Source organism: Eucalyptus grandis, chromosome 9 (genome assembly GCF_016545825.1).
Source record: "Eucalyptus grandis isolate ANBG69807.140 chromosome 9, ASM1654582v1, whole genome shotgun sequence".
NCBI classification, from domain to species: Eukaryota; Viridiplantae; Streptophyta; class Magnoliopsida; order Myrtales; family Myrtaceae; genus Eucalyptus; species Eucalyptus grandis.
Window position 1 is genome coordinate 14,486,340 of NC_052620.1, and position 9,512 is coordinate 14,495,851.

The following is a 9,512-nucleotide window of genomic DNA, read 5'->3' on the forward strand; positions in this document are numbered from 1 at the left end:
GGATGTTAGCATTGGGCAAATGGGCTTTCAAAAACACATGCCAAACACCCAAAATTTCCCCCAAAGCCCCTTGGGAATGCCCAACCAAACACCCCTTAGTCCTTTGCTAAAACTGAATATTGTGCTATGGCAACTACTACTTGCGAATTGATTTGGTTGTGCACTTTACTTGCTTCTCTTGGATTACGTTTGGTCGTCCGGATTTCTAATCAAAATAGGACTGAATAGGATATGATATGAAATCTTGGGATTTTTTATATCCTATCTATTGTTTGGTGAATTGCAGTATTAAAGTTGGATATGTTCACATCATATCATGTATATTTTTTTGATATAAACGGCATATCATTATAAATGAACCTAAATGTTCATAAATGGATATGGTGAAAATCTCTCATAACACTATTCCTTATTTTATGTTTATTTTTCATCTTTTTTTATATTATTTTCCTTATTATTTCTTTTTTCCCCTTTCATCATTCTTTATTCTTTAATAAAGTTTTATCAAATAGTAAACTGTACTAACATACCTAAAATACAAAAATACCTAAAATATATAATAAATATAAATATTTAATTTATAGATTGAATGTTTATTATAAGATAGCATTAAAGTTGAATATATAAATTAAAATAGGATTAATTAAAAATTTTTTTTTTCATTTTTATTTCTTAAATTAGAATTCAAATATTATTTATATTGAAATATAATTTCATCTTTTTAATTTAATAAGTTTGTTATTCGAGAAAAATAACTTTCCTATTATGGACATTATAAATCCTATCCATCTTTATCCCACCTCTCCCATGGGATAATTTTATCTCATCTATATCTTCCTTATATCCGACTTTATCTTGTTCTGAGTGAGCACCAAACGTAGGACAAGATAAATTATATCTTATCCTGAATTTTATCCCGACTGTCAAATGCAGGTATTGCATAGCAAACCAATGGGCCTTTATTGTGACAACAAAGCTGCCCTACACATCACAACAAACTTAGTATTTCACGAACAAAAAAACATTGAGATTGACTACCACTTTGTTCAGGAATATGTACAGTTTGGCGGCCTTAGAATCGAAGACTTCAATTGGCATACAATTTTACCAAGACGTTGGGTCGAGATCAGTTCACATTTCTCATCAGCAAGATAAGCATTTGTGACCCACGGCCGACTTGTGAAGGAGTATTATGGAAGATTTGTTGAAGATTTTCTTTTTGTTTTGCTAATATTTTGTGCATCGCTTATGAGTTTTTATGATTTATTTTTTGTTTGTTAGTTAGCATAATATCCGGTATCTCTTATAATTAAGTAAAGATATTTAGTAGATTTTCCTTTTCGTTTTTGTTAAGCAACACCGTGTATAAATATTTGTACCATACATTAAGTAAGCAATTACGATCTCTCTTGGTGGATGTTATATAAATCTAAAGTCAGCGAATAAACGAAGAGTCATAGAATGTGGATGCCTGGACTGGCTTTTAAGAATGAAATAGGTTAAGACAAAAGAAAATGAAATCTTTAATCCATCTTGAAAAAATGAATTGCAACAGTTCATTAATAAAGATGTTTTTTTTTTTTGGAAAAGAATCATGTGTTATATAATACATTTAACTGGTACAACCAGAGTATATTGAGTGTCATTGTATATATTTATATGTTGAAAATAATGATAGATTTAGAAATTTTAGATTATGCTCTACTTCGAAGCTAGTAGGCATTATGTATTATACTACAGATAGAGAATGCTAAATGTCCATTTGTAGGTTGAGATGTAAAGGACGTTCTCTAAACTTTTGCTTTTGTTGAAAGGACTTGAAACTCTTATCTGAATAGGAAAAGACTTGTGCGTTGCATTGGTAAGCTTCTCCAGGAAGATAACGAGACTTTTTGTCACATCAAATGCACTCAAGTCAATTTTAATTTAATATAATTAGATCTTGTCTCCCAATAATATGATGCAATAATGGACAAAAGTATAAATACGGGGTTGCAACCATCCTCACTTTGCTACTTACGGGCGAAAACGTTTATATACCGCGTTTGAAATGATGAAATAGAATGGAATAAAAAAGTGGAATGAAGAAAAAGTAGAATGAGCATTCCCACTTTTTATTTGGTAGATTCTAGAATATGGAACTAAATAAATATTCCTTTCTTTCGTTGCAAGAACAACATTATGGGAGCATAATTGAATTAGGATTAACAAAGAATTCGCAGTGCAATTGTAGTTGAATTGCAATAAAATAAAATACTCATGTTGCTAAAAATTACAATATATAAACAAATAATATTGCAAACCATTAGTTATTTGTTACAGTTTGTTGTTATATTTTCCTCAAGAAATGAGAAAAGATATCCATGATTTAACATAAGATTAAATCAATTCTATTATACTAATCAATATAAAGTCCATATTTATTTTTCATGGAGAATCTATCATTTCTCGTAATCATTTTTTAAATTATTTTTTATTTGTACTGACTTTTAATTATGAACATTTCATTTATGAGAAAATAATGAAAAAAATTCTGAATATATCATCTAATAGTTAATTTAGTCATAAACTTTTCAATTTAACGTAATCATGATAATTAATGTTGGATTATCCAAATAAGCAATGTTATTCAACTATGCTTCAAATTTAAAAAGTAATTGGAATTTTATAATTTATTTTTGGCAGAAAATGTAAATATTTATGATTGTAGCTCATACATGTAGGAATCATGATTCCCTCTGCTATTTAAATAGGCATTTCAATTGGAATTTCATTATCTCTATAAAAAAAAAAAATTGAAAAAGCAATTGGAATTTCATTCTACACAAAAAAGAACCAACTGATTGAGTCAGGTTTCCTCCTTGAATAGTATGAATTAGTTTTCATGCACACATTACGGGCGTCGACGATTATTTCATTTTTTTACACAATATTTTTTAATTTACACTTGTACGAATTTTACTTTAGAGAGTGAAAACTGAATGATCATTTTGCTATGCTTTCAAAAACTTAAAAAACATTTATTCAAACATCAAGAAAAAAGTTTCTGAAAGAAGATAAAATTGATTGTTGTACCATAAGAACAATTAAGGATTTTCATCCAGTGCTATTTTCAGTGAAAAGCGGTACTTCACTTATTAATGTAAAGCGGTACTTTTACCATTCTATCCTTTTCTCCGAAAAATTTTACGTTTTTTTCTCTTCAAAACTCAGCATTACGATATTAATGTAATATCTTGAATGATGAAAATTTAAGAGAGACAAAAGGGTACTTTGAACTATATATATATATATATATATATATATTGCAATATATTAATATCATATTATTGCAGTAAAATTTAAATTGGAAATTTCCTCATATTAATTGGAAAAAGTACTTGCTTAATTAAATGTCACATTTCCGAGTTTGATCTAAAATTTGGAGCCAGTGGGCTAATTTTGGTCGGTGTCACACAAGTGAGGCATATTTAAGACTGTTTATTTCACGAAAAATAAATGATTTAGATTTTTTTAAATGATTACTTATATTGCTTATAAATAATTAATCAATGAAAAATATTTTTATTATCGATGCAATTTTCGTGGACAATGAAAAATAATTCTCTTTCACTGAATTTTCAATTGAAACAAATGATTATTTTTAGGAAAAAAAGTTCCAAATTATTAATTTTTCACAGAACAAACAAAGGCTAAATTTATTTTCTTGAAAGGTTTCCTCAAAATGTTTACTTTAAATAAAATAAAAAAAATGTTACCACTATTTTCACCCCCTTATTAACTCTTAACACCCTCTACCACATTTAATAGACTATATCATCCATTGTTGGTCTACTCAATTTAAGATTTTTTTTTTATACCTTTTTTCTTCTTCTTTTTTACATTTTTCCAAAAGAAAAACTTACTTACATCTTTTTCAAACAATTTTTTTCAACCTAGTTGCTTCTTTCACAGCCATTATATTTCAACGTTTTCATGTTTATCTTCTTTTGAACTTATTATCCATTATTATGATTTGAGTAAGCATTAATCATATATTGGAGTAAAGAAGTGTTAGCTTTATTTGCAAATTATTTACCTTATTTCTCTAAATTATCTTCATTATCATGAATTCTTCGACTTTGATTTTGGGTAAAATTTTATAAGAATCAAAAATTGAATATTGTGGTTAATGTATTCATTATACATAATTTACTCAAAGATTATCCTATTACTTGTGCTTAGGTAATTTTTTGAACAATAGTTTCCTAGTATAAAAAATACATATTTACAGATTATTAACAAAATAATTAGTTTTTCTTATCAATAACACAATAATTAGGTAGCTGTATACTAAAAAAAGTTATTTTTTTTTTGGAAAGGAGGTACACCAATTTTGTTCCAAATGGAGAAAGAAAAGTAAAAATCAAACCAAGAAAGAAGAAAAGAAGGCAAATAGTAATCTTAAATTAAGAGTGAGCCCTATATTTAACCTTAATAAATATTGTTAGCAAAGAGCCTCTATAGTTCCATCTTTAGTAAAATTAAAACAAAAGAAAAGGAAAAAAAATTAAGAAATAACCCTAAATCAAACACGGAATTTGCAAGGATTAATAAAATCAATTCAATGTAGATGTGGCATGAGAACCAATGGAAATAGTCGGACCTAAAAAAATAAAAATAAATATATATAAAACTGCTATCAATACTTTGGAATTCAAAATTTTCTTAAGTACGTGCACTGAGGGGCACTTGTTAATATGAATCAAGAATGCATAATTATTCAATTTCAAAATATATACGAAACAATTTTGTCACTAAAGATGGATCGTTTCACTCTTGCAGCTTGAATTTCTTTTAAATCCGGCATGCTTGAAAGTTCTCCCACATTCAAATGTCTACCCGTAGATCTACATGATATTTTTTACAATTGAATAATATATTAAATTTTGATCAAGTCCTTCCACATATCCTAATCCTAAACAAAAGGGCCTTTAGATTAAAAAATAAATAAAATAATACTAACATACATTTGTCATCAAAACTCTAAGTGTATCTCCCCAATAAAACCAGGATGTGACAGTTAAAAAAAAAAAAAAAAAACAACGGATATCGCTCAAAGCTTGAGTTCTAATCATCGCATTTACTCATTCACCCTTAACGACTTTAAGAAAAAAAAAATGCTATATGAGATTTCATGAGATCATTGCTAACTAATCATTTTTGGTCAATTGTTTTAGAATAATTGACAGTGATCCTATAAAATTTTATATAATATCCAAACTAAAAGTTTCAAATCTTATTTGTCTCACAATTAAATTTTCATAAAAACCAAATTAAACGGTGAGAATGAATATTATAATATTTAAATAATAAATCATGTATTTATTTAATAGTTTAAATTTTTAGAATAATTAAGATTGAATTCATAATAAAATTGTATATCGTCAAATTAGATAAGAAGAAAAAAAGTCAAGAGGAAAAGCAAAGTCTTTTCCATGACCCAAAAAAAAAAAAATCAAAGTCTTTTCAAAGGGTTTTTCATCCGACGGCGTCCCACCCACTCTCCGGCAATCCGAGGGTAAGAGCGCCGCCGGCGCACCGTAATCCCGTGCGCCACCGCCGCACCCGAGCCGCCGACGTGGCGGGCGTGGCGTGGAGCCAGCTCACGGGCGCTGACCTGGCAAATCAGCCCCAGCCCCGGATTTTTTCCCTCCCTCACAGAAAGAAGGTTCCGTCACCGAAAATTAAAAAAAGGAAAATAAAAAATAAAAAGAAGCTAAAAAAAGAAGAAGATATTTTCCATTTCCCCGCTCCCACCAGCCGGGCCCCACTCGCCACGTCATCGCCCGGGGGGGCGGGCCCCACCGTCACAGCAAAAACATCTGCCAAGCAGCTCTCTGATTGATTGATAATCGAACTTGCCCTCCAAAAACCCACATTTCCCGAAATTTTTTAAAAATTGCCACCAGAAATGGGGCAAAAGGGGATAAAACGCCCCTCCCCGATCGGGCGGCCGAGGTGCCCCCACGTGTCGCGGCCCCGATCCGGGCCGTCCGCCCCTCTGGGCAGCAATCCGGAGATCGGGCAGCTAGGGGACGGATCCGGGCCGTCGGGGAAACCATCGACGGCCCAGATCCCTCGCGGGCAGATCTGGAGTGCCTTTAAGAAGGGGTAGTGCCCTCATCTTCTTCCTCGTTCAAGCTCGATAAAAAAAACCCTCGTCTCCCTCCCTCGCTTGCTCGCTTCCGGCCGATCTCCGATCTCCGATGCTCTCCTCCGCCGCCGCAGCAGCCGCCGCCGCCGCCTCGCCGCCGGGCTCCGACGAATGGTCTCCGGCGTCGCGCTGATCGCCGGCGGCTTGCCTCGGATCCGACGGATCTGACCCCCCGGCTCCCGGACGCGGCCCCCCCCTTCCGTCTTATGGCATCAGCCCTCCTGGCCAGTCGAATCGAGCCGTCGTGGGGTGACCGGAAGGTGTATATGAGGAAATACACCGCCGCCGTAGCCGCCGATAATCCCCTCTTCAACCCCAATTCGAACCCTAACCCTAACCCCCCAAACCCTAGGCACGTCCACGATCCCGCCAATTTGCGCTTCCGCAAGGACGACGACTTCCCGCCCGCCGTCGACAATGACAACACCACGGCCTCGTTCGCCCCACGGTCGAGATTCGACGTCGCCTCCGAGTACGTCACCTTCAGCCTCGGGGGCTTCTCGAGATCGGAGCTCAAGGAGCTCAAGAGGCGCCTCGTGACGGAGCTCGAGCAGGTCCGCGTCCTCCGGTCCCGCATCGAGAGCACCGCGGCCCTCGAGGCCCGGCCGGTCTACCAGACCTCGCAGTTCTCGGCCACCCGCCCCTCGCCGGAGGCCGTCACGGAGTCCCCGAGGCTCAAGGACAAGGCGGTCGCGCTGAAGACGCACGCCGGGAAGAAGAATTCGGGCATTAAGCGCGGAAACCCTTTTGCGTCGGACAAGGATCCGAAGAGACCCGTGAGGGACCCGGTCTCCGCCGCCGTCCCAGATAAGTTCGTCGCGAGCATGATGAAGCGGTGCGGCCTGATCTTGACGAAGGTTATGAAGCACAAGCACGGGTGGGTGTTCAACACCCCCGTCGACGCGGTCGGGTTAGGGCTTCACGATTACCACCAGATAATCAAGAACCCCATGGATCTCGGCACCGTGAAGACGAATCTCGAGAGGAATTTCTACCACTCGCCGCAGGAGTTCGCGGCCGACGTGAGGCTGACCTTCAACAACGCATTGACGTACAACCCTAAGGGGCACGACGTGCATCACATGGCGGAGACGCTGCTCGTGCAGTTCGACCAGATGTTCGATCCTGCCTTGAAGAAATACGAGAGGGAGCGGCAGAAGGCTCTCGCCACGGCAGAGGAGCCCAAGGAGCCAAAGGAGCCAAAGGAGCCCAAGCCCAGGGTTTGGGATGAGGAATTGGTCCCGGATAGCACGAGGAGGGAGCCGGAACCAATGCTGGTGGAGAAGAAGAGAAACTCCAGCCCCAAATTCAACCCGGCACCTGCATTGTCGAATCAAGAGGCGTTGGTGGCTTCTCCGCAAGCGACGCAGCCGGCATCAGTGGGTATGCCTGCTATGAAGCGACCGAAGTCGGTTAAGTTGCCCAAGCCCAAGGCAAAGGATCCGAATAAGAGGGACATGAGCTTTGAGGAGAAGGCGAAGTTGGGGATTAACTTGCAGAACTTGCCCCCTGAGAAAATGGGTCAGTTATTGGCCATCATAAGGAAGAGGAACAAGCATTTCGCACAGGATGGAGATGAGATAGAGCTAGACATCGAGGCTGTAGATACGGAGACTCTTTGGGAGCTTGACCGGTTCGTTTGCAATTACAAGAAGCTAGCGAGCAAGATCAAGCGCCAGGGGCTCATTCATAACCAGGTCGCTGCTTCAGAGATCACCAACAAGGTAATGTGCTGATGTTTCCTGTGCAGAGTTTGCAATTCCTTTAACTTAGTAGGTTGTGGCAGCTGATCTAATGGTGTTTTGTGCTTGAATCATGTAGTCGCCGGATAGAGAAGTGTCTGAAGCTGTCGTACCGCATAAGGGAAGGAGGGGAGAAGCTGGTGGAGAGGAGGATGTGGACATTGGGGACGAGATGCCGATGAGTAACTATCCTCCCGTGGAGATTGAGCGTGATGCGAGATCTAACACCTCTAGCAGTTCAAGCTCGAGCAGTGATTCCTCTTCATCTAGCGGTAAAAATTTCGTCTTTTGCCCCGTCTTTTCAGCGTTTAGTTGTAGGTTTCATTCTGTGACATTTGGGGCTGAAACGAGAGCTCTCTTTATCTATCTTGCAGGGTCAGATTCTAGGAGTTCTTCGGGGAGCGATTCCGAGGCAGACAGCGTTCAATCGCCCTTTGTCGGTTCGAAAGGAGCCCACGGGACTTGAGGAGAGGAGAGGAGAGGACGTGTTTCTTATTTTGGCTGCTAATTTGTGACCCTTGAGAAGATGGGTCGGTGTAAAGTCCCTTGGCTTCATGGAAAGAAAGCATCTTGGTTGGTGGGTCGTGTTGGAGTTGGAGGTGAAGAGGAAAAGGGTTTGAAGGTCGACGTATCTGTTTGTGCCTTTTGTTTGTTGCGATTGTGATATGTTTGCTGCAACTCCAAGAAGGGAGAGGGCGAGGACTGGATAAGGGGAATGGGCAAGGCAAGGCAAGGCAAGTCGGTGGGGATTGTGCTTAAAGGTGGCTGGACCAGAGAGATTATATCTTGCCAGAGCAAGCAAGGAAGAACCAAGATATTGTAGGGACACGACTGTTTAGGATTAGGGTAATGCAAAATTTGAGAAGATAGGAGTAGGTTTTTCGTTTTAGTGTAGTCGTGCGGAAAATCCTCGAAATGAATCACATGATGATGATCAAAGTAGAATGGCCCGGAAATTTTTTTGTACCATACCACCCCCCAAGTAAGTAAATCCGCCACATGGTATTCACCGTGGTCAAGATGATGCATAGCAAGAATGGAAAAACGTGTACAGAGAGAGTGAGAGAAGGGAAGAATCAGAAATGTCGAGAAAAAGGGAAACAAATTTGCTTGCTTTGCTTGCTTGTTCTAGTGCTGCTTCATCAAATACCCATGTGGGGCTTAAGAGCTATATATTCTTCAGATTTCCCTTGTCCATGTTTGATGTGTATCTTGTGTGATAAGAGAAAGCCTGTTATATCAAAATCTTGTCTCTTCCCTTGCTGCAACTTCTCAAGCTTTTGCACTTTCCTCTCCCCCTTGAAGCCTCTAAATTTAAACTCGAAACAACGCTTCTCGATCCCTCGTTGGCGATTGCCACGGCCGGATCAGATGATGGAATGAATGGTCTGAAGAACGGTTGCTTGAACGTGTCTCAGAACACGGATCCAAGGAATGATGAGTAGAGCTTGACCATGATGCGCTTGGGGGGCATAGCTTAATCTCTCTCTCCTCTCCCTTCCCTGGCGTCGGGTGAGGAGTTTTGTGCTGTCAAACGGCGTGAACTACAATATTCTTGTTCCCACCAGCTAAAC

General features: G+C 38.7%; 1 protein-coding gene across 1 annotated transcript; it reads left to right on the forward strand.

Moving 5' to 3' along the window:
• The first annotated feature begins 6,168 nt into the window (after positions 1 to 6,168).
• LOC104418369 (transcription factor GTE2) lies at positions 6,169 to 9,206 on the forward strand. Its single transcript, XM_010029692.3, has 3 exons — positions 6,169 to 7,920; positions 8,018 to 8,210; positions 8,313 to 9,206. Exons 1-3 carry the CDS (start codon positions 6,403 to 6,405, stop codon positions 8,402 to 8,404), a joined length of 1,803 nt encoding a protein of 600 aa, XP_010027994.2. The 5' UTR covers positions 6,169 to 6,402; the 3' UTR covers positions 8,405 to 9,206.
• The last annotated feature ends 306 nt before the right edge of the window (positions 9,207 to 9,512 follow it).

Coding starts and splice junctions, on each gene's coding strand:
- LOC104418369 (XM_010029692.3), top strand. CDS start 6,403: ATGGCATCAGCCCTCCTGGCCAGTCGAATCGAGCCGTCGTGGGGTGAC. Junction 7,921..8,017: donor CTTCAGAGATCACCAACAAG/GTAATGTGCTGA, acceptor TGAATCATGTAG/TCGCCGGATAGAGAAGTGTC. Junction 8,211..8,312: donor TGATTCCTCTTCATCTAGCG/GTAAAAATTTCG, acceptor TCTATCTTGCAG/GGTCAGATTCTAGGAGTTCT.